This window comes from Aquarana catesbeiana, linkage group LG02, assembly GCF_042186555.1.
Source record: "Aquarana catesbeiana isolate 2022-GZ linkage group LG02, ASM4218655v1, whole genome shotgun sequence".
In the NCBI taxonomy this organism is placed as follows: Eukaryota; Metazoa; Chordata; class Amphibia; order Anura; family Ranidae; genus Aquarana; species Aquarana catesbeiana.
Genome location: NC_133325.1, coordinates 753,287,155 through 753,313,483, shown reverse-complemented (window position 1 = coordinate 753,313,483; position 26,329 = coordinate 753,287,155). Strand labels below are relative to the sequence as shown.

At 42.1% G+C, this 26,329-nt stretch overlaps 1 protein-coding gene across 1 annotated transcript in view; it reads right to left on the bottom strand.

Annotated features, from left to right (window-relative positions):
* LOC141129243 (interleukin-10 receptor subunit beta-like) overlaps positions 1-26,329 on the bottom strand; it is a 67,158-nt gene that overhangs the window by 38,400 nt on the left and 2,429 nt on the right. The window contains exons 2-3 of the mRNA XM_073617153.1: positions 8,492-8,621; positions 2,677-2,837 (exon numbers count right to left, since the gene is read on the bottom strand). Coding sequence (XP_073473254.1) covers positions 2,677-2,837; positions 8,492-8,621 — 291 coding nt within the window. The remainder of the gene's footprint in view (positions 1-2,676; positions 2,838-8,491; positions 8,622-26,329) is intronic.

Below are 26,329 nucleotides of genomic sequence, written 5' to 3'. Positions count from 1 at the left end.
CAAAAACTCAAAAAAATCTTTATCAAGCATTGCATCCTTGTGTCTCCAAACTTAGAAATACACTGGGACAAAAGCTTGTATATCCAAAGACCCAACACCCAAACACAAGTGAAGTAACTTGGTATATGATGAAGTGGGAATGCAAAGACCTGTACATTTGGGAGAAAAAAAACTGTGAAAAGTTAATGACCCAGCATAGGTGGCACACTCTACAGGTCAAGACTCATAAGTTTTCCTTCCAGGCCGCAGACCGGTGCCAGTCTGTGCCCTGCTTGAAGCTGGGCTGCACAAGCCGCACTGAATGAGGTGAGCGGCAGGTAGACATGTGTGTTTCGTTTTGTACCGAATAAAAATTCGGACAAATTTTCCATTATTCGTAAATTTAGATGTATCTGAATTTTGGAATCACAACAGTAACAAATTTAAACAAATCCAAAATAACGAAAAAACATTTTGGACGAAATTTGACTAGTTTTTGAATTGAATTCGAATAGTTTTGAAATCAAATTTAAATAGTTTTCGAATCGAATCTGAATAATTTTCAAATCTATTTTGAATCTGAATTTCCAAAGAGAATAGAATATAAAAGAAAATAAAGGGATAGAATAGAAAAGAATAGAAAAAATGTAATAGAAAATAAAGGGATAGAATAGAAAATAAAGGAATAGAATAGAAAAGAATATAATATAATACAAAAAAGTAGAAAAACAATAGAATAGAAAAACAACAGAATATAAAATAAATGGATAGAATCGAAAATAAAGGAATAGAATAGAATGGAAAATAATAGGGTAAAACAGAACAAAAAAAGAATAGAAAATAAGAAAACTGAATAAAATAAAATAGAAAATAAAGGAACACAATAGAATAGAATGGAAAAAAAAGAATAGAGCCAATGCAAAGACTGGGTCTGGTGGATGCATGGGCCATAATGAGCACAGAGTCAGCTTGATGCATACAAAAATTAAAACACAAAGTCTTCCCAAAGGACATGCCAATTCAAAGACTATCTGCATAAAGAACCAGTCCGGGCTAGGGTTTGCCTGATGCATGTGGCAATTCAAAGATAGGGTCTGCTTGATGCATGCATCAATTCAAAGGCAGTTTGACAGTCCTTTTGTCAGTTCAAGAACAGGGTATGTTCAATGCATGTGCCATTTCAGATACAAGATCCACTTTTTACATGTTCCCTTTTAGAGGACAGGGTCTGCTTGCTGCATGTGTCCATTTGAGGACAGGATCTGCTATATGCATGTAGCAAGTCAAAAACAGGGTCTGCGTGATGCATGTGCGAATTTAAGGCTAGGGTCTGCGCAATACCATAAAAAGACAGGGTGTGTGGACTGTTTTAAAGAGGTTGTAACTCTAAAAAAATAAAAATAAAATAAAAGATCCTGCTGCCTTATAGCAGATTAAACAGCACAGTGCTTGTGCTGTCTAATCTGTCCCTCTCTAAGCTGTAAAAACCTGGTTGATCTTGCCTGCTCTGTTCCTGTGTCCCCCCTGTGTGTACTGACCATGGTAATCATGGCTGCTGATCCCTGATTACAGTGGTCAGTTTACGTGTCTCCGTCATCCCCTGCTCTCCTCTCTCCTCCTCCCTCCCTGCCTGTCAGCTCCTGTGTATGTGAACCGCCTCTGCCCCCTCCCCTCTCCTGCTGCTATTAGTAGCTGGCAGTAAAGGTAAAGAGATATTACTGACAGTCCCCCTGTTTTATCAATCGATCCTATACTGCGTAAATATTTGAATAAAACGATGCCTGTAAATACCTTATCTCAGATCTTTTTATGGCCAGTCACGTGACCTCAGGCCACTCTCCTCCCCCATCTAAGGGCTTCAGCTGAGCGGCCAGCATAGAGGTCCCGTGACCTCAGAGGGGGTCTTGGCCCCTCCCGCTGTAGTCCTTAGATCGGAGGAGGAGAGTGGCCGGAGGTCATGTGACAGGCATCATTTTATACAAACATTTACACAGTGTAGGATTGATTGGTAGAACAGAGAGGTTGGCAGTAATATTTCTTTACCTCTACAACGGCTTTAAGAACATGGTTAGGTCAATACTTGTGCCAGGGTCTGTCCGACAAATGTGCTATCTTGATGACAGGGTCTGCACACTAAGAACAATGTACAGTTGACCCACCCACTGTCTTCACCTTGGCATATGCCCCAAATAGGCTGCTATTATTCCTTCGACCAAATTCCTGTCCTTAGCTCTGCTTTTGCACCACTTGTGGATCAGCAGAATGGTTGTGCTAAAAAAATAAATAAAAATAAAATAAAAACTAACCCCCAAGAGATGGGGCTCAACAAATGGTCTTTGCTGTCGAAATAAAAGGCCAGCAATGATGGGCACCAGGCTCTTCACATCTGATGGGTCCGGAGAAGATGCATCATTGGTGGTGCCTGTGCAGTGGGTTAGTAAAGGGATCTGTTGGACTACCTTATAATTTTATTATGGTGTTAGTAAAGTGTTGCTACAAAGTCTCCTTAGTGGTGCCCCCTATGACTCAGTTAAATGATTAACCAATCAGAATGTAGGTAAAGAAATAGATAAAGAATTCCTCCAAATATTCATAGATGAGCACCTGTTGAAATCACGCCCTTGGTGACATTCAAGGAAGTTGTCATCCACATACTTACACAAACCATTAGCTGGTTTACAGAGTAAATATACGTACTTTTACTCTCGGGTTCAAAGCGTATTGTCACCCAGTCCGACTGGTTGTCACCCACTGCTGCACTCACTCTTGCATCAAATGTATAAGTGATATAAGTTAAATCACACTCCAGGTCCCTAGTCATACAGACATCTGTGTATTTCATCTGTTTATTGACATCACTGCAAAAAAAAAAACATAAAGAAAAATAATGATTGTATCTAAATGGCAAATTGTCATTTTTACAAATGCGTTTCTTGATAATGTACATACACACAATGAAAGCAATTCTTCAACACTCCAGGGAGATAAAAAGTACACAAACTATTACAGCTCTGTATTAATTGATATTTATATTTACTATATGTAAGCAGTGTAAGTTTCTGTGTTTGACTTGGTATCTGTCTGACAGAGAAGGAGAAGCAGCACAAGGAACCAATCAGCTGTGATAGAAGTATTGAGCAGAGTGACAGAGAGATAGACTTTTCAGTCTATTGCTTCTCTTTTCATTTACCGGTCACAGGCTGGGAGACTGACAAGAGAGACGTGACAAGGCATAGAAGGCAACCAACAAATAATATGTTTTTATTGTTGGCTGGCTTGCGGTCATGCTACTACAATATGAGTAATGCCGCGTACACACGAGCGGACTTTACGTCAGACTTTGCCCGGCGGACTGGATTTCGTCAGACAATTCGATCGTGTGTGGGCTCCAGCGGACTTTGTTTTCTCAAAAGTTGGACGGACTTAGATTTGAAACATGTTTTAAATCAATCCGTTGAAATCGAGTCCGGTCGAAAAATGTCCGCTCGTCTGTATGCTAGTTCGATGGACAAAAAGCCACGTTAGGGCAGCTATTGGCTACTGGCTATGAACTTCCTTGTTTTAGTCCAGTCGTACGTCATCACATATGAATTCGACGGACTTTGGTGGATTGTGTGTAGGCAAGTCCGTTCATTCAGAAAGTCCGTCGTAAAGTCCGTGGAAAAGTCAGCCGGGCAAAGTCTGCCGTAAAGTCCGCTCGTGTGTACGCCGCATAAGTGCTAACAGCTGAATCACACGTAGAATGTTAGTGGTTAATGATTACAACATATGATATGTATTACAATTATACACATACTATATTTTTTGATTTAGACTACAAAAACGAAATGTGTCAAGCTCAATCCCACCACCAAGCAATACTGAAAGTGTTATAGACTTTTGCAAATAAAATCCATTGGTGTTATGGGATGACGGAGGGATGTATGCAACAAGATGTTGGTTGTAAGACAATGTCAGACTTTTATTTTTTATTTTTTTTCAAATATAATTTTATTAGTTTAGAACTCAGGGAAGGCAAGTTCAATTACATCAGCTACACAAAGTAATTGTGGACAATTCCGCACAGAGAATGTACATTATTCCCAACAATTTGGTCAATATGATGCAATATCAACTTATCATAAAGTACTATAATAAAAGGGATGTCTACAACAAGAAAAAAAAGACTTCTTATTTTGTTGCATGCAAACAATGTAAAAACGCCACGAGATGTGGTTTGAACTGCACAATCCCATCAGTTCATTATGTGTTCCAAGGAACAGAAGAAAGAAAAAAACAGCACGAAAAAAGTAAAGAAACAGAAAAATAGGAAAAGATGATTAGAAGAAAATGAATATGGAAAGAGCCACATAAAAGAAGGAGGGGGGAACCTGGGGGGCGAGGAACTTCCACTATCTGCATAAGCAATCTAAGCGTTCACTATAAACTATAAAGCCACCCCTTCATCAGATAGAATAAACATATTCCATAGCCTCCATGTTTTTGTATGTTTTTCCTGCTTGTTCTGCGCCGTGAGGATCAAGTCCTCCAGTTTATGTATATCCCCCATTTTGCGCAACCAAGTCCCAATAGAGGGAGGCGCCTGCTTTTTGCAAAGTGGGGGGATGCAGGATTTGGCAGCATTCAACCCAATTGATTTTTGGTATTGTTTCGCTGGTATTGTGGTAATATGGAGTAAAAAGAAAGCAGGATCATCAGAAATCCTAAAGACTGTGGATTTTTGAGTGATATTCTGGTCGTCCAAAAAGGTTTCAACTTGGGGCAGGATCAAAATATATGGAGGCGCATTCCTTTGTCCGTCTGGCATCTCCAACATTTATCAGTGGTCAGGTAGTATTTCTGCAGTAACTGAGGTGTATAATTCCACCTAGTCAGGATTTTCTAATTAGACTCCTGTATTTTCGTACAAATTGACGACTTTAAAGGAGAAGCCCAGCCTGAGCTTGTTTAGCTGGGCTTCCCTCTGGGTCACAGGAGTGCAATTAGTTTTGCACTCCTGTGACCCGTTTTCAGCGGAGAATGGTCTGAAGTCTGCTCTCCGCTGACATCACTGGAATCAGTCCAGGCACCGCCTCATCCCGACTTAGGAAGTCTGGATCTGCCAGCTGCCTGGACTGATGGCAGTCTTAGCCTTTCAGCAAGCCGCTGAGATGGCCGCTCCCTGTCCCTCCACAGCTCAGCGCTCCAATGACTGACAGGCAGCAGCTCTCTGCTGCCGGAGGTGAGAGAACCGAGCCATCGGCAATGTTCGGTGCCTCGGTTCTCAGTGAAGAGGCGGCAGGAAACAGACGCAGTATCGGTCCGATGCTGCATCCACCTAGGTAAGTATAAATCTAAAAAAATAAATAAAACCCATACTTCTCTTTTAGGGAAAATCTAAGGATATTTTGTTGTTGGAGTACCGTAAAGGATCGGTTTAAGTCTACTTCTCATTTTTGTAAGAAATACAGTTGTGGTTGTTCAAGGGGGGAATTTAGCAAGGTATAAGTTTTGGATAACACCTGTGTCAGAATTCCTTTGTCTTGGCAATAATCCTCAAAGGTCGTTAAGTTACGGTTGAAAAAGGTAGGATTTGCAATAGAATGTAAGAAGTGATGCAATTGCAGAGTGTTCCAAAAATAAAGTTGAAAACAGCCAGAAGCACTCATCAATGGCGAAATGGAAGGCCAATGATCCCCTTCCAAAAAATGAGATGCTCAACCCATTTGAGAGAGTGTCTGGAACTCAGACCTTCCAAGTCCCAAAGGAAAACGCCGGGTTGCCCAATATGGGAAACAGAGGAGAGTCATGAGTGGAGTGGGAAGCTGGAAAGACCGTCTTAAAGCACACACTGAGTGTGGTGCCAAATAGGGGGTGAGCTTTGAGCACCGTGGGTAAGAGATAAAAACACCACAAGGCTCCTTTTAGCGGGAAGAGTGTGAGTTTTTTCCAATTGTGTCCAAAGTTTATCCTTAAAATGTCGGTTCCAATCAATGACCCTACCAAGATGCACAGCTAGGTAATAGTTCCTCACATCTGGGAGAGCTAAACCCCCATAATGTTTGCGTAACGTAAGGTAATGTCTGGGGAGGCGAGCTTTCCAATGTGCCTAAATGAATTTAATAAAAAGCGAGTGTACTTGTTTGAAGTAATGTGGTGGTATCTGTATCGGCAAAGGAGTGCATGCCTTTATGCCAACTCTCCAATAAGACGCAGGTCTTAGATAGAGGTTGGAAATTAAGCTTGTAGGTATGTGCTAAATTACAAGGAATATACATACCCAAATATTTAAGAGCACTGTCCGACCATTTAAATTTCTAAGTAGATTTAAAGAAGTTAAAAGAGTGGGGGCGATTTTGACGCCCATCGCTGCTGATTTATCAAAGATGATCTTTAAATTAGAAAGTGCTCCATAAATCTCGAACTCTCTAATGAGGTTAGAAAGTGATACTACAGGATTAGTCAAGGAGAAGAGAAGATAATCAGCATATGCTGATATCTTATGTTGGGAGTTACCTGTGGCAATGCCCATGATATCTGGATTTAAACGAATTGTGCAAAGAAAGGGTTCCAGAGATAGAGCAAAAAGAAGGGGAGATAGCAGGCAAGACTTTTGTTTTTATGGGTGTAAAAAATATTATGGTTTTTAAAAAATTTTTTAAAGATTTTATTTAAAAGACGTTTGAGTCCTATACTCATTTTAAATACAAAAAAAAAAATACAAATGAAAACCAAAAACAAGACATTAGAGCTCATGGGGCCCACAAACAAAACCGGTCAGAAAAAAAAAAAATTCACAGCCTAATGTCCTGTACATTCAGTCTAGGATACACAAGCTAATATCGACATAAATGTACAGTTGGTGCACCTAGTAACAATCATTAATAGACACGAGTCATTGAATGATACAATTATACAATTACATTCCTGGTTCTACAAAGGCAGCAGTAAGAGGACTGTCTGTCACACTTTCCTAAAGGTTTAGAGTTTCTTCCTAAGTTTAAAGGTCAATTTATATAGTGAAAGATTACCTTTAAAGTGGTTATAAACCCTCCCTAGTGACTTTTAACTATAGCTGAGCCTAGAATAAGGCTTAACTATAGGTAGTGGAAATATCTCCTAAACGTGCGCCTTTTAGGAGATATTTCACTTGTAGTGCGCCGATGATGTAATCGGCGCATGCGCTGTGAAGAAACGGACCTCCGTGCCGTTTCTTCCCCCAGCATGTGCCGTTACTGGCCAGTCACATAGCCGGAGTCCGTAGCCCCCCCAGAAGGAAGAGGGGTGAAGATGGATGCAGCCTGCACAGGGGACAGTGATGGATTCGTTTGCAGGTAAGTGTCACATAATGGGCTAGAAGGTAATGCATACTAGCCCATTATGCTTTTAATTTGTAGGCTTTACAGGGAGCAAAAGAGCAAGTAAAACACATCAGGGTTTACTTCCTCTTTAACCATAGTTTCTATTGTTATATCTGGGGTGTCCTTCCAGGACATAAGGATAACCTTTATGGTATAAAAATATAAAGGTATGTTATTACTTGATTCATGTTTACACTTCAGCATCTACAGACCTTGTAATAAAAGCCCAGCCATACCCAGTTTTGATAGAGTTTGAAAAAGTTGGAAACTTTGTCAGGTGGATGGATAAGTAGTGCTGGAACCCTAGGATTATACTATTGGTATCCAGTGGTGTTCGAACAGGGTGTCTGGATTCTACACACCAAATGGTCTCACAGTTTCCATGGTTTGTATTACAACTAAACGGATCTGAGATTGAAGCACCACTCCACAAGTTAATAATCAAGCTACAAATTTATTTCAAAATAAGGTCAAGTAGATAACCTTACAAAGGAGCCAATGCATTTTGGATACCAGAACCCATTTCATCAGGGTTTTACCAACTGAATGATGAAAAACAGTGTTCATCTGCAGCAGGAGAGTTCTGCCCCTACTAAAGTGTCAGGTCTTTTACAAAGTCTACTAACTGATCTTACATTGGAATGAATTTGTATCTTGACTAATTAACTCATGTTTGAGGACACGACAAGAAGTGAGGGAAATTGGCTACAGACAGCAATGTTACGGACCGAGGGTCTCATGTACTTCCAAGTCTTCCTACTTCGAATCTCATTGACTTCACAAGAAGGAAAGGGAGATCTCCACAAACGGGGGGTCACAGATATCAATAAAAAGCGGATGTAAGTTCTAACTCTTCCCTGAATAATCCAAGATAAAAAAAAAAATCCTACCTGAAATTGGGCTTTAACCCTAATTACTGCTAATAACAAATTTAGGGTACATTTATTATTTGATGTCCTGTATCTTTTTTTGCTGGTTAGATTATTTTGCTTTAAATGATAGTATACACATTGATATTTTGCTCATAGGAGGTATTTCTGGATTTAGCGATTGTGGGTGGTGTTTGTGAGATAAGAACGATTGAACCCCCATTATTATGAGATCTCAGGGAATATTGGCATTACTTCTAATGTGTTTCACTGAACAAAATAAATTAATTGACTGAAACTTACAGTTTATACTGCACTTTGTAAACTATGTCTTCATCTTCCGTGAAGCCAGGGGGGGGGTTCCACCTTAGTATGTTCTTAAAGTTTACAGAATCCATCCTAACATTGGTGGGGTTAAGCAGCTTCCCAAAACCTGCAAAACAGCATAAAATAAACAGCATGAAAAAGCGTAATCTAAAAAAAAAAAAAAGAGGCATTGGTTTATTAAATTATAATTATTATCTTAAAGTTCTATTTCATTCAGATTATATATAACTAGTAGTAGTCAGTCCCATTTAACTTGACTTGTTCTATAATGTTGAAGATATAATCCAATCTTTTGCTGTCATGACGTCTGCATACAGTAGGTGTCAATCCTTTGATTTATCTGGCTGAGGGTGTGAATAGTTGTCAAATTGCTGGGGTAGAGATGTTATATGTGGAGGACAGATGAAAGTTTGTGGCTACCCAGACTGGGCCTTTCATTAAATCATCCACAGGATCAAGCAAAAAGAAGGGACCCTTGAACAGAGGGGAGAAGCAGAATACACAGAATAATATGGTCATCCTGTATATACCTGGAGTGTCGAAAACTCAGAAGAATCTTTATCAAACATTGCATCCTCGTGTCTCCAAACTGAGCAATACACATGAACTTGTATATCCAAAGACCCAACACCCAAACACAAGTGAAGTAACTGAAGTATATGATGAAGTGGAAATGTAAAGACCTATCAAAGCTGCATGGTCCAGCATAGGTGGCACATTCTACAGATCAAGACTCATCCGTTTTCCTACACATAAAAGAAGAGAGCAGTGGATCCCCAACCCCCTAGGCCACAGACCGGTGCCAGTCCATGTCCTGCTTGAACCTGGGTCGCATATGCTACCCTGAATGATGTGAGCAGCAGGCAAGCAGAGACCAGAACATCATTGCTTGCATCACCGCTGTTGGGTCCGCGTCCATGAGATTCTTCGATCTCATAGGAATGGAACCCTGAAATCAAGTGCGCGTGTGCTGGTTTCCCGCCCTAAATAGATTCCTTGCGAGGCTGTAGCGCTGGGGAGAGGCTGTACTATTATTAGTAAGTTCTTTCACCGCACAAAACCCTTACAAACCCTTACAAAGTGACAAGCTGCATCTGGTGGTTGCGGTGGCAGGCTAATGGCAAACTGCATCTGTGGGCTGCGGTGAGTTGAAGTACCTCAGTATTTATTACAATGTAATAGTAGAAATAATGCGTTTCAATTTTCCTGACAACATATCAACCAGGATGTCAGGATGACTGAAGCGCTAGAACCCACCCCCCCAAATGCCAAACCCCCAACCACAGCCCCCTTCCCCCTCCTGGTCCATGGCAAAATTTTCTTCCACACAAGCGGCCCCTGGTGCCAAAAAGGGTTGGGGGCCGCTGGTTTAGAGGACAGTAAGTTGCACATCTGGACAGAAAGGACAACTGATTCAGAAAAGTTCTGAAAGAGGCCATCTATGTCAAACTGGAACAATCATCTCTAAAAAGCAGTGTGGTCTTCGACACTTTCTGTCTTCCACATATAATGCTGTTATACTTTGATGATTTGCAACAGTTTACAATTTCAGCAATGTAAGTACTTGATTTGATTGTAGCCGTATTAGTGCAATTGTGACAGAGAAAATTAAGTACTGTCCATGATACTTTTTTTATTTGCACTAACATACAATTTTTCAGGACAAGCTTTCCGGGTATGTCCCCTTCTTCAAGGTCCAAGCAGTACTGATTTGTGAATCAGTACTGCTTGGACCTTGAAGAAGGGGACATACCCCGAAAGCTTATCCTAAAGCAATGTAAGTCAAAGGATTAACGCTCATGCAGACTTCGTAAAAACCAAAGGACGGTGGTTATGTAGCCAGAACAGGGTGGTTCCACAACTTGCACACCTCCTGTCCTGTTCTTGGACAATCAACATCTATCTTGACGCATTCCATGGTGATTGGTGATTGTGCTACCTGTATGGATATGAATGCCGGGCTATGTTCCTCAAATGGATTAAAACTGAAGAAGTGGCTTGGATAAGCACCAAACTTTATTCAACATTACGAAACAGGTCCAGCTGAATGTAACTAACACTACCTCATGTTAAAGTATATACAGTATAATCCCAATCACTAAAACCTCATATAAGCTTTAACATATAATTTCAAAAGTACATTTTGATTTTTTTTAAACCTGCAGCTTTTATCAAAAATTATACCTTGTGATCTTGCCACTCCTTGTTTAATAATTTTAAACGGTCTCCATAGTGACTCACAAACAGCAATAAACACCACAGAGGCTCTGCCTCATCCATACTCTGTTTTGCTTGGATAACAACTTTAAGGGAGATTTCTGGGTTGCATACATTTCTGAAAGGTGTTGTGTGGAGTGAATAACATCTGTATTCAGGGCAATCCGAAGGTTAATGAAATATCCACTACATCCGAAAAACATCACTGCAGACCAATGGTTGTCAACGTCATAGCTCCCAACTGTCCCTGATTTCGAGGGATGGTCCCTGATTTGTAACAATGTCCCTCTGTCCCTCTTTCCTCCTCATTTGTCCCTCATTTTGGTCTGATCTATGTAGTTGTATATAAAATGCACTTTATACCTTTCAGTGTTTCCCAGAGCTAAACCTTTGAACCAAATGCAAAATTTCTGCATTTGTAAATTTGAAAAGCCAATATAAAGGAATAGTAGTGGTAAAAAAAAGCACTTGTGGGTTAAACTATACTTTTTTGGGGGGTTAATTCTCATTTAGGGGGTCATGGTGAGGGGCATGTCCTATGTCTACATACTTTTGCTAGTAGGTGTTCCTCATTCCCTTCTCTCTATGAGCTAAAGGTAGCCTCAAATGTGGCCTCTGACATTACCAAAGGGCCACACATAATGTTTAATATACAGTATTTAATGCTTGAGAGGGCCATTAGAAACTGCAAACCTAAAAGAGGAAATGAGGGTCAGAGAATGTGGACATTTTTGGATGGGAATAGGCTGCAGAAGACAATGTGAGTAGAGATCAATATTATTACCCTAATCAATGGTCCCATTAAAGACTGCTGAGGTTCGAGGGCTGCACATCATACTCCAAAAGGCTGCAGGTAGGGCACTAGGACTGTAGATCCTTGGTGCCTAATTTGCATCACAAGGGCCACATGCAGCCCCTTCATACTTAAAAGAGAAGTATGGGAATCAACAAAATAAAAAAAATAATACACACCTAGATGGCTCTCCTTGGAGAACTGAGCAATCAATCTTTGCTCAGTTCTTCCCCTCCGTTCTGAGCAGAGAGCCGTGACTGTCAGTTAGCAGCTCTCTGCTCTCCCCTCCAGCGTCCATTGGAGCACTGGGTGGGCTGTGGAGGGGGCAGGGGTGGCTGGCTCAGGCTCTCAGCAGATCAATGGGAGGCTGAGCCAGGTGTCGGGATAGGCATTTGGGTGGATCCTGACCATATGGTCGGGATCTTTCCCCAGCCTGGATCTGCTGCACTCCTATGATCCATAGGAGAAGTAATGCCAAATTTGCTTTGGCTATACTTCTCCTTTAAAGAGCAACATTTGGGTTCTAGCAAAGAGAAGCAGAAGCAGTACTTTCTAAATGGGCTGTGATATCTAGCAGTATGTCAGCAATCTCTAACAATGCTATGTAGCATTAGGCTAGATGCACAGTAGATGTCTGGCCCATATGCATCAAGTCCTGGCGTTTTCGGGGGCCTGGGAGGCACAGGTGCAATGTCCGGCCCTGCTGTCCATGTCCTGTCAAAATCCATAACAGGTTGTACTTGCATGCAGCGTCTAGCAGCTGCACATTTCAGTGTGTCATAGATTTTAACAGGCTGCTGGTATCAGGGCAGGACATTAAACCTTTGCTGTAGGAGAGTGCAATGATGGCCTTCTTTATCGAGTAACCTGACCACTTCAGCTGTATACTATTGCTTGTTCAAGTGGCCTAGGAAAGGCAACCATGTTTGCTATCAGAGAGTGATGCATGTTACAAGAATGCTCCCAGATATAACGTCATTTTGCCAGACACAATGTTATCAATAAGACTATATAAAATACCATTTTTATCAGTGAGACTACCATACTAGAGACAAAGGGGGTTATTTACTAAAGGAAAATCCACTTTGCACTGAAAGTGCACTTGGAAGTAAAGTCGCTGTAGATCCGAGGGGGACATGCAAGGAAAATAAAAAACAGCATTTTAGCTTGCACATGATTGGATGATAAAATCAGCAGAGCTTCCCCTCATTTCAGATCTACCCCTTAGATTTAGAGTGACTGTACTTCCAAGTGCACTTTCAGTGCAAAGTGGATTTGCCTTTCGTAAATAACCCCCCAAATGTTAGAGGGGTTACCATGCTCGGAGTGACTGTACACGGGTGTACAACATGCTGCATTATGACACATATTTTATATGAATCAGAACACAGCGGTATTATATAATATGGGCCTATACACACACTGGTCAGTTTTGGAACCAAAATTCTCCATCCTCCATTAATGTTTGTGCCAGCATGTACAGTATCTCACAAAAGTCAGTACACCCCTCACATTTTTGTAAATATTTTATTCTATCTTTCTATGTGACAACACACTGAAGAAATGACACTTTGCTACAATGTAAAGTAGTGAGTGTACAGCTTGTATAACAGTGTAAATTTGCTGTCCCCTCAACACACAGCCATTAATGTCTAAACTGGTGGCAACAAAAGTGAGTACACCCCTAAGTGAAAATGTCCAAATTGGGCCCAAAGTGTCAATATTTTGTGTGGCCACCATTATTTTCCAGCACTGCCTTAACCCTTGTGACATTACTGAGCTGGTGGATGTTAGAGACCTTGCGTTCCTCCACCTTCCGCTTGATGATGCAGCACAGATGCTCAATAGGGTTTAGGTCTGGAGACATGCTTGGCCAGTACATCACCTTTACCCTCATCTTCTTTAGCAAGGAAGTGGACGTCTTGGAGGTGTGTTTGGGGTCGTTATCATGTTGGAATACTGCCCTGCGGCCCAGTCTCCGAAAGGAGGGGATCATGCTCTGCTTCAGTATGTCACAGTACATGTTGGCATTCATAATTCCTCAATGAACTGTAGCTGCCCAATGCAGCCCCAGACCATGACACTCCCACCACTATACTTGACTGTAGGCAAGACACACTTGTCTTTGTACTCCTCACCTGGTTGCCGCCACACACGCTTGACACCATCTGAACCAAATACGTTTATCTTGGTCTCATCAGACCACAGGACATAGTTCCAGTAATCCATGTCCTTAGTCTGCTTGTCTTCAGAAAACTGTTTGCGGGCTTTCTTGTGCATCATCTTTAGAAGAGGTTTACTTCTGGGACAACAGTCACGCAGACCAATGTGATGCAGTGTGCGGTGTATGGTCTGAGCACTGACAGGCTGACCCCCCACCCCTTCAACCTCTGCAGCAATGCTGGTAGCACTCATACGTCTATTTCCCAAAGACAACCTCTGGATATGGCGCTGAGCACGTGCACTCAACTTCTTTGGTCGACCATGGCGAGGCCTGTTCTGAGTGGAGCCTGTCCTGTTAAACCGCTGTATGGTCTTGGCCACCTTGCTGCAGCTCAGTTTCTAGGTCTTGGCAATCTTCTTATAGCCTAGGCCATCTTTATGTAGAGCATCAATTCTTTTTTTTAGATCATCAGAGAGTTCTTTGCCATGAGGTGTCATGTTGAACTTCCAGTGACCAGTATGAGAGAGTGGGAGCGATAACACCAAATTTAACACACCTGCTCCCCATTCACACCTGAGACCTTGTAACGGGTCACATGACACCAGGGAGGAAAAATGGCTAATTGGGCCCAACTTGGACATTTTCACTTAGGGGTGAACTCACTTTTGTTGTCAGCGGTTTAGACATTAATGGCTGTGTGTTGAGTTATTTTGAGGGGACAGCAAATTTACACTGTTATACAAGCTGTACACTCACTACTTTACATTGTAGCAAAGTGACATTTCTTCAGTGTTGTCACATGAAAAGATAGAATAAAATATTTACAAAAATTTGAGGGGTGTACTCACTTTTGCGAGATACTGTACATGCTTAACCACCTGCTGACTGATCGCAGTAAATATAGTGTGAGCAGGCGGCAGGTACATGCACAGTCACATACATGTATGTTTTATAATGGAAAGTAGAAAATATCCTTTTTTTTTTTTTGCTTGTTCAATTTTTGATCTTTTTTTATTTATATAATAAAAAATAGAAAAAAAAGTGGTGATCAAATACCACTAAAAGAAGGCTCTATTTGTGTGAAAAAATTATATAAATTTAATTTGTTTCATACAGTGATGACTGCCCAGTTAGTAGCACAATGCTGAATAGCAAAATATGCTTTGGTCATGAAGGGGGCAAAACCTTCTAGAGGTCCAGTGGTGGAAGTATCAAATGCTCTGTTTTTTTTAGCTGTCAGTGGGATTCCCCCACTGACAGCTGTAATATAAAAAAAAAAAAAAAAAAACAGCAATTAAGGACATGGGGTCGCCTGAATAGATGACTCATTCAGCTGTCAATGGGGTTCTCCTGTTGACAGCTGAAGTGTAAATAAAGCCTCGAAAATTGGAGCTGTCAAAAAGGAAAAAAAAAAAAAAAGCAGCCTGACAATGTTAATCAACAACATTGCTCAGCCTGAAACAGAAAGATAAAAAGAAACATTTCATTTTGTATCTTCCTGTTCATTCATCTACAGATCAAAGGGATGAACTTTGATCTGCAGATGAAGTCAGTTTAACCACTTCAATACAGGGCACTTTCATCCCCTTCCTGCCTAGGCCAATGTTCAGCTTTCAGCACTGTCACACTTTAAATATAGATTGCACAGTCATTTTTTTTTACACAAATAGAGCTTTCTTTTGGTAGTATTTAATCACCACCGGGTTTTTTTTTTTTGCTAAAAAAAACAAAAATGGCCAAAAATTTTGGGAATGCAAAATGTTTTTCTTAGTTTCTGTCCAAAAATTTGGTAAATAAGTAATTTTTCTCCTTCACTGATGTGCACTGATGAGGCTGCACTGATGAGACAGCACTGATGGGACAGAACTGATGAGGTGGCACTGATGAGGAAGCACTAATATGCAGCACAGATGAGCACTGATAGGCAGCACTGATGGGCACTGATAGGTGGCACTGATGGGCACTGATAGGTGGCACTGATGGGCACTGATATGCAGCACTTATAGTCAATGATAGGCAGCATGTAGAGGCGACACTGATGGGTGGCATTGATGGGAGGCACTGATGATCAGGCACTGAAAGACAGCACTGACTTGCATCACTGATGGCTACAGATTGGCATCACTGATGGGCACCGACTGGTATCACTGATGGGCACTGACTGGCATCACTGCTGGGCACTGTTGGGGCTGCACTGATAATCAGGGAACTGATTATCTGTAAAGGTCTCCCCTGTGAGGAAATTCTGCTGATCAGCTCTCATCTCCTCTCCTCACACTCTGTCAGTGTGAGGCAAGGAGAGCCTATAATCAGCATTTTCTTGTTTACATGTGATCAGCTGTGATTGCACACAGCTGATCACATGGGTAAAGATCCTACGTCATTAGCTCTTTACTGGGATAGGGGTCACGCCTGCGATCCCCGCGCAGCGCATGGGACTGGGGCGAGGTCATATGACGTCGTCCCAGAACAAGAGAGCACCCTATCTGGCATCATTTGTCTCTACAGCGGGTGGGAGGCGGTTAAAGTAGCCTGGCAAGTAAAAAATATATATATTTTTTTTAAATGTAATGTTCCTCTGTTTAACCCCTTATTAACGCTTAATTTACTCTTATCAGCCTTAACCTCTTCCCATCCGCGCTATAGCCGAAAGACGTCTACAGCGCAGACCTACTTTGCCGGGAGGGCATCCATAGACGTCCTCCCGTGCTCGAGCGGCCTGCATGCCACCTGCATGGCACATGCGGCGAGCTCTGTGAACAGCGAGTCTATGAGACTCGGCTGATCACAGATCGGAGTAAGGGGTCAATCCCGACCCCTTACCACATGATCAGCTGTCAGCCAATGACAGCTGATCATGTGATGTAAACAGAGCCGTAATCGGCTATTTTTTCTCCTCACACTACCAGCATTTTTTATTAAAAAAAAAAAAAGCCGATCACCGGCGGCTGTGAGAGGGACATATGTCCCGATCGTGGAGAGCTTCTGCAGAGGCTTCTGTGCCACATACCAGTGCCCACCAGCGCCACCTACCAGTGCCCACAGTACCACCCATCAATGCCCACAGTACCACCTATAAACAGGGCCGGATTAACACAGGGGCTATTGGAGCTGCAGTACCAGGCCCCTACCCTAATTTAGGCCCTGGCTGGCCAGATTCACTGTCACTGCTATTTTCTGTCACTTGCGCTGCTCCCTCAGAACCTCCCAGCACAGCACACGGACACAGACACAGCTGCCGAGGCACGGATATGTTATGGGCATCAGAGGGCTTAATGGCTGAGAAACAGCCTGGTGCTCAAATGCCGACGCCCCCTGCTGGACGATCTCACTGCCGGCCGCTGCAGCTGTCCAGTGGAGGAGAGGCAGAGCCACAAATGGACTGTGTGGGAGGCTGAGACTGAGTGCTTCCGAGGTGAGGTGGGGGGGTCCGTTTGTGCAAAGGTGAGGGGGGTGAGGGAGGGGCGGTCCGCTTGTGCAAAGATGAGGGGAGGGGGTTCAGCACCAGGCCCATAATGCTCTTAATCTGGCCATGCCTAAAAATGTCACTAATCAGTGCCTCATCACCAGTGCTGCCTATCAATACCACCTACCAGTGTCCATCAGTGCCACCTACCAGTGCCCATCAGTGACATCTATCAGTGCCCATCAGTGATATCTATCAGTGCCCATCAGTGACACCCATCAGTGCCACCCATCGGGGCCTATCAGTGCCATCTTATCAGTGCCCATCAGTGCCATCTTATCAGTGCCTATCAGTGTCGCCTTATCTGTGCCTATCAGTGTCACCTTATCTGTGCCTATAAGTGCAGCCCATCAGTGCCCATCAGTGCAGCCCATCAGTGCCCATCAGTGCAGCCCATCAGTGCCCATCAGTGCAGCCCATCAGTGCTCATCAGTGCAGCCTCATCAGCGAATATCAATGAAGGAGAAAAATTACCCGTTTGCAAAATCTTATAACAAACCATGAAACGTTTTTTTCCCAAAAATTTCTCTTTTTTGTTTGTTTAGAAAAATGAAAATTTCAGTGTAGCATAACCGCGCAATTGTCATTCAAAGTGTCACAGCACTGAAAGCTAAAAATTGGTCTGGGCAGGAGGGGGGGGGGTAGTTTAAGTGCCCAGTAAGCAAGTGTTTAATTAACTCCTTATTCTCCTTCTCCATTTAATTATTATTTTCCTGCTGATTTCTTTTTTGTTCATTTCTATCTTATAAACTTTTAATAATCAATAAAAAAATTGTGTTTGCTTTGTTCATTAATATTTTTACACCTTTAACATATATTTACAATGTTGAAAAAAGCACACAAAAAAAATGTATTTAATGTGTGAATAGCTTTTCAATGCTTTATTGCTGACAGCTGACGTGTATATAAAGCAGTTGCCGGTAGGTATCAGTAACTGGTATCGGTGAGTACTAAAAAAAAGTATCGGTACTTGTAAAAAAAATGGTATCAGTGCATCCCTAGTCTGAATGCATGGGGCCTTATAGGTAAGAGACACAGACACACACACACATGCTCACCATCTTGCAATAACTGACCATAAAACGAAGCCCTAACAAGACGCAGTTTAAGACAGAATAATGCATTGTTGTGTCATGAGAGGAAATGCCAGACAGTGGGGCTTCCTGTGACTCATACAGGCCATGACCTACCCCAGACTGACTGATAAAAAGAACCACATTGACCAACATCTTCTTTTCATTTTCCGCTCTACGTTGCATAAAAGGAAGAATCTGATTGGTTGATAATGGTAACGCCATTTACACAACAACTCACCTTAGTAACTACTTCAGACAGTCTAGTGAAAAGTGAAAGACGTGAGAGAGCGCAGGCGAGAGGTTAAATGGAAAAAAAAAGAAATCATTTAAACTTCCTGTCTGCTTGAAGGGTGTCAGACATAACAGGAAGTAATGCCAGCCAAAGGCGGCTCAAACTTCAGCTGTGGGTGGCCCTGCAAACACTACCCGGCTCTGTAAAAGTCAATTTAACCACTTGCCTACCGGGCACTTTCATCCCTTTCCTGCCCAGGCCAATTTTCAGCTTTCAGCGCTGTCACACTTTGAATGACAATTGCGTGGTCATGCAGCAATGTACCCATATGACATTTTTATAATTTTTTTCACGCAAATAGGGCTTTTTCTTTGGTGGTATTTAATCACTACTGGGGTTTTTGTTTTTTGCTAAATTTTTTTTTGTTTCTGTTATAACATTTTGCAAACAGGTAATTTTTCTCCTTCACTGATGTGCGCAGATGAGGCTGCACTGATGGGCACTGATAGGCTGCACTAATGGGCACTGATGAGGTGGCACTGATAGGCAGCACTGATGAGTACTGATAGGCTGCACTGATAATGTGGCACTGGTGGGCACCTATTATGAGGCACTGATGGGCACTAATAAGCAGCACTGATGGGCACTGATTGGCACTGATAGGCAGAACTGATGGGCACTGTTGGCGCTGCACTGATCACTGAAGATGAGTGCCCTGATGATGAGTGCAGATATCCACTTTCACACTAGCCAGTTAATGGCTCTCTCCTCTCCACACGCTGTGACAGCATGGGGAAAGGAAAGCCGATAACCGGCAAGCGTGTTTACATCGTGATCAGCTATGATTGGACACAGCTGATCACGTAGTAAAGAGCCGCTATGATTGGCTCTTTACCCCGATCTGTGATCAGCTGTGTCTGAAGGACACAACGATCACAGAGATCGCCGCCTGCACTGCCGGGGGCATATCAGATGTAGTCACTGCTCGGGTATTTGTATAGCCGCTGGTATGGTGGCTGCCGAGTACAATAGCCAGAGGTGGAGAGAACGTGAATGAGAGAAAATCTAGCCATATACAGTGTCTCACACAAATGAGTACACCCCTCACGTTTTTGTAAATATTTTATTATATCTTTTCATGTGACAACACTGAAGAAATGACACTTTTCTACAATGTAAAGTAGTGAGTGTACAGCTTGTATAACAGTGTAAATTTGCTGTCCCCCCATTAATGTCTAAACCACTGGCAACAAAAGTGAGTACACCCCTAAGTGAAAATGTCCAATTTTGGCCCAAAGTGTCAATATTTCGTGTGGCCATTATTTTCCAGCACTGCCTTAACCCTCTTGGGCATGGAGTTCACCAGAGCTTCACAGGTTGCCACTGGAGTCCTCTTCCACTCCTCTTTGACGTCATCACGGAGCTGGAGGATGTTAGAGACCTTGCGCTCCTTCACCTTCTGTTTGGGGTTGCCCCACAGAAGCTCAATAGGGTTTAGATCTGGAGACATGCTTTGCCAGTCCATCACCCTTACCCTCAGCTTCTTTAGCAAGGCAGTGGTCGTCTTAGAGGTGTGTTTGGGGACCTTCTCATGTTGCAATACTGCCCTGAGGCCCAGTCTCCAAAGAGAGGGGATCATGCTCGGCTTCAGTATGTTACAGTACATGTTGGCATTCATGGTTCCCCCAATGAACTGTAGCTCCCCAGTACCAGTAGCACTCGTGCAGCCTCAGACCATGACACTCCCACCACCATGCTTGACTGTAGACAAGACACACTTGTCTTTGTACTCCTCACCTGGTTGCTGCCACACCCTTGACACCATCTGAACCAAATACGCTTATCTTGGTCTCATCAGACCACAGGACATGGTTTTAGTAATCCATGTCCTTACGCTGTACATACAAGTCCATGGATGGCCGAGGTTTCTGCACTAATTGCGTGCTCCCAGCACATTAACTGAGCTGCCATGTTACCACTGTGACAGCCAATCATAGCCCCTGGATGTAAAGGATTTTAGGACTAGGTGGGAAGGGGTTAACATACAGTAATATTACGTTTGCAAGGTAAACCATGCTATGCAAGGAATTATCTTTAATTGTGGTCAAAACTTCAAGGCTTGTAGCAGGAACTGAAACCTGGCACTCACAACTCATAGCTGCGGGTTCTTACATTACATAAAAGCCATTATAGACAATCCAGTTCTTCCCAATGGTCACCCCACCCCTAGCTACAAAACACCAACATTGGAAAGGTGCCCAGATCTGTTGGCATCTGATTAGCACCCTTTATTGTAGGTATAACTTCATCTCATTATATGAAATTAGGGGTTGGGGGGATCCCAATCTCAGATCAGCTGCTTCACATAGTGTTGCCAGCCCAAATATACGTATATTGTTTATGCCAGTCCCAAAAGTTACATAGAGCCTATAATCAATGCTATAAAAACGAACCTGACACTTCCTCTCTCGCCATCTTGTATGCCCACTGGAGACATAACCAAAAGCCAAGGTCACCCCCTGCCCCCCCCACCCCCACCCACCCCCCCCACAACCATTTGATATCATTTGGGCCCAATCGGGCATCTGGTACTAAACTGTGAGACGAAAGTGAGAGAATCACATTCTCACCCATTATCTATGATTAGTGGGTATTTTACTTGGCTGTGCAGGGCTAAAAGGGTGGTGGGGAAGGTTTGGGTATGGGTTGGGTATGGGTATGAACATCTGTTATATTACCATGAATAAATAAAGTTCTGGTTTGTTTTAATAATATGGAGCTGCCCACAGGCATAGTATGGTCCCATTGTTGGCAATGTGCTTTCATTGCAATGTTTAACATATTATATACTAAGAATTATTATTGTTCAATAATCACATCTGAATGGTGCTGGAATGTGCTCCCTATGTCAGACACTCCAGGTCAGCACACCCAAACTGCCGCATGCAACATATCACAACATATCGCTCTTGTTAGAACAGGTCCGAGTGGCACAAATCATTTTAAAAGTGCCATTCAGATGGGTTGCGTCACAAAACTGAGCAAACTACGTGCATGCTAATGTATGATAATGAGCCCTAAAGGAGGACAGTTCACTTAGCAAACCAGCAAACCAAACCAAACCAAACCAGGAAGTAGCTAGGGAGGAGATTAGAGCAGCCGGTGAGGGGTGTAAATGCCGCATTGCTGGAAGGTGAAGGTGAGTATTTTTAGGAGTTTAGTTCAGCTTTAAGACAACTATATACAATGGGGCATGATGCCAAAGATACTGAAAAATAAATTTGGGATTCACATACATTTTTAAAATCTTAATTTCTAAGATTTAAAAGATGAACATCAATGAGACCTTCTATGAGTGGCAACGCTATTTCATCTGATTTTCTGTCTTCTGTGTTGCCACTCTTTTTTGTGCATGTCCCAGTTCTCCCCCTTAATGAAACCATTTAAGTCCTATTTTCTGCTCCTGAAGCCGCCCCCATGAGACACTTTTTATTGCCTGCAGATTCAATATTGTGAGCATCAGCGGTCACCATGTGACTATTCTTAAGTTGATCATAGAAAATTTGGCTGGTTCAGCAGAGACCGGTCTACTTTCTACCTATGTGTCGGCATCCCAGTTCCACAGAAGTCGATTGCTAGATTGACTTCTATCGCATGGGAATGTTGGAAAACTTTTGTTGATCAGCAGCTGCAGTCAATCAGCTGCGGCTCCTAATCAGTGTATTCGAACAGTGGAGATGTCTCAGCAGACGCCTTCATCCACCTCACTTTTGTGAATGGAGGAGCACATTTGTTTTCTTTTGTTTTTTTTTCCTGCTCAACCTGCTGGCTGAACGAAAAAAAAAAAATCGACCTATCTGTGGCCAGCTTTAATCTGACTGCCAATTGGTATCCTGAGGCCACAAGGGAGCAAACAACCTACTGTGATGTCAGCAGGACACGTCAAATGCTTTCAAGTACACAGTACATAGGAAGTCAGTTGGTTGGAAGTCTGAAAGGTTAAATGTTTGGAATTTGAACTGTACATTTTGGGTGCAGGTAGCAACCAGGTAGACCGGTTAATAAAAAATTTCAAACGTCAATACAAAGTTCTCTGCATGCTACCAAGTAGAATGAGAGGAGTCTTGATGCACCATACCTGACGAAATAGCCTTGGTAGTTACAAAATGCGTTGAAAGTGTTTTATGCTTATCAAATTAAGTTCCGTTTGATGTAAAAGACATTGTATCACTTAAATTATCCACTTTCCAAAACACACGATGATAGGAGCACCTCAGGAAAGGGTTTTGGTAAAGAAGAAAATAAAGCTCTCTGTTTAACTAAGACTGCAACAATCAGACAACCAAAGAGGTCTAAAGGCATCTTCATACCCAAAGAGCAAAACATCGTAAAATGTCTGCGTGGAGATAGTAGTCCGGTAGAAGTTCAGGCTAATACTATCTAAGCTTAAACCTGCTCCCACCCCAGTTCTAAGCCTTATGGAAAGATACTTATACTTACCTAATCTAAGGGCTATCCGGTCTGATCACGTGATCAGCTCCCATCAGCTTCAAGGACAGAGAGCAATAGATATTCCATACACTATTGGTAATGTCACTGCCCAGGCTCTGCGGCCGTTATCTCAGTTCTCTCCCCTAAAGCTGGCCACTGGTGGGGATCACGTGACCAGACTGGAGCACCCTTAGATTAGGTAAGTATACACATCTGTCCTTTACAGGATAGTATAGGGCAGTGATGGCGAACCTTGGCAACCCAGATGTTTTGGAACTACATTTCCCATGATGCTCAACTACACTGCAAAGTGCATGAGCTTCGTGGGCAATGTAGTTCCAAAACATCTGGGGTGCCAAGGTTCGCCATCACTGGTATAGGGCTTAGAATGGGGGTGGGAGCAGGTTTAAACTTAGAAAGTCAAGATGTCCGCTTTAATATCGGTTGCCGACCAGCATAGGTTTTGAGAAACTATACAGATATGTCATATTTATCTGATACTGACAAAAAATTTTTTGGTTCCGCAGAGACATTCACAGCAGCTATATTGTGCAAAATTGCAATTTGTAGTCCATGCTGTTGTCTACATTTTTATATATGAGGAATCTAATGCTGGGTCTGGAGAGACCTTCAGTTTTGTTATTGTTGAAATCAGATTGAAAGGTTCCGTAATTTGTCAGAAGGCGACAGTACCAGGAAATGTGAACCAGATTATCCACCCCTCCGCAGCCCCTCCAACATAGTGGTTAAGAGTGCGGAAACATTATAGATAGTCTGCAGATTGTACGATTGTAAGAGAACTTTTGAAAACCTTTCCAATAGTTTAGGCAATGGGTGGCAGATTTAGTCTATGAGAAGGCTGTTTTTCATTGTAAAATGTTGATTTTAGGTTTACATACATCTGAAGTAGGCTGCCATCACAATGTAGAGCAGTGGTTGTTAGCTTTCTTGATATGGGGTGCCTCAAGTGCGGCTCCTGACATCACCAAAGTGCCGCACGTAACATACAGTGAACGTAATGCTAGAGATAACTGTCAGATACGCTGACATACAACAGGAGATAATAAAAAACGATATATGAAAAAAATGCGCCGCGCCTAGGGGTGTAACTGAATAACTGTAAATCTAAGTACAAATCATAGATAATAAAGAGTGCAAATCAAATAGAGCCTAAAGCTCTGATCACTTACTAAGATCACCTGCTGTGTGAATCCTAAAGCTCTGATCACTTACTAAGATCACCTGCTGTGTGAATCCTATGAACAAACACACTAACAAATAACTAGTGCAATAAAACACAAAGTGCAATGTGCATAGAAAAACGTAATAAGATAAATATACAATCCACAGTGATTAAAATATAATCATTCCTAATAAGGTGTATTTGCTAAAAAATGTTACACATATGTAGATCCACTGTGATTAAAATGAAAAAGAAAAAAAAAAAAAAAAATTCAATTAAATAAAACAATATATATATTCGTAAAGCACAAACAGAGTAAATCAATCACATGCATGGGCGAATTGAAACTATAATCGCCCTAATAAAGGTGTTCAAATCACATCCGTGAAAGAATCTTCCAATCCAGTAACATAAAGTGACCAAGTTCAAATAAAAGTCAGTGTAATGGTGATGGTTCAAAGAAAAAGTTCCGGTTTTGAATCAAACGTGCCCAAGAAAAACATGCTGTGAAGTGCCTTGGTGACCCCCAATGTGATTGCGCTCACCTTGGAGCGTGTGACACAGGTTTTAATTGTGTCAATACACGCTTTTGGAGCCACCCCTGGGCTCAGTATTAGGTACAGCTGATTCCCACACTAGATTCTTTATGGCTCCACTCACATCAGACCATATAAAAGAAAAAGGCTAATATAGTATAATACCGTAGGATACTTTTATTAAAATCACATCCAATCCCCACATGGGGTACTCACATTTATAAGGTGCTCATGTGCACCAAACATAACATAGGAAAAAACGGCTGTGCGGCGTGCTGCAGGGTGTGAGAGCTCCACAACCCAGCTCTGTGCTGATCGCTCCGTCCTGGCCCCTCCCCTGGGGGGAGCGATCAGCACAGAGCTGGGTTGTGGAGCTCTCACACCCTGCAGCACGCCGCACAGCCGTTTTTTCCTATGTTATGTTTGGTGCACATGAGCACCTTATAAATGTGAGTACCCCATGTGGGGATTGGATGTGATTTTAATAAAAGTATCCTACGGTATTATACTATATTAGCCTTTTTCTTTTATATGGTCTGATGTGAGTGGAGCCATAAAGAATCTAGTGTGGGAATCAGCTGTACCTAATACTGAGCCCAGGGGTGGCTCCAAAAGCGTGTATTGACACAATTAAAACCTGTGTCACACGCTCCAAGGTGAGCGCAATCACATTGGGGGTCACCAAGGCACTTCACAGCATGTTTTTCTTGGGCACGTTTGATTCAAAACCGGAACTTTTTCTTTGAACCATCACCATTACACTGACTTTTATTTGAACTTGGTCACTTTATGTTACTGGATTGGAAGATTCTTTCACGGATGTGATTTGAACACCTTTATTAGGGCGATTATAGTTTCAATTCGCCCATGCATGTGATTGATTTACTCTGTTTGTGCTTTACGAATATATATATTGTTTTATTTAATTTAATTTTTTTTTTTTTTTTTTTTTTTTTCTTTTTCATTTTAATCACAGTGGATCTACATATGTGTAACATTTTTTAGCAAATACACCTTATTAGGAATGATTATATTTTAATCACTGTGGATTGTATATTTATCTTATTACGTTTTTCTATGCACATTGCACTTTGTGTTTTATTGCACTAGTTATTTGTTAGTGTGTTTGTTCATAGGATTCACACAGCAGGTGATCTTAGTAAGTGATCAGAGCTTTAGGATTCACACAGCAGGTGATCTTAGTAAGTGATCAGAGCTTTAGGCTCTATTTGATTTGCACTCTTTATTATCTATGATTTGTACTTAGATTTACAGTTATTCAGTTACACCCCTAGGCGCGGCGCATTTTTTTCATATATCATTTATCGCACGGTCATGAATACGTGATCTGCGCCTGCAGCCGGGTAGCTGTTTGGTTGAATTTCCATTAAGGCACTGGATAATTGTGGCTCGCAGGATTTTTTTCCATAATTCAAGATAATAAAAAACGACAGGTGTGTTACAAGAGATGGTCAGAGATTGCAGACATGCTACAAGCGTTGGAAAGAGACTACAGACATGCTATAGGAGACCGTCATAGACTGCAATAATGCTAGAAGAGATAGTCAGAGACTGCAGACGTGCTACAGGAAATGGTCAGAGCAGGGGCAGTCCGTCCATTAAGGGTGCACGGGCGCCGCCCATCCTATCCATGCG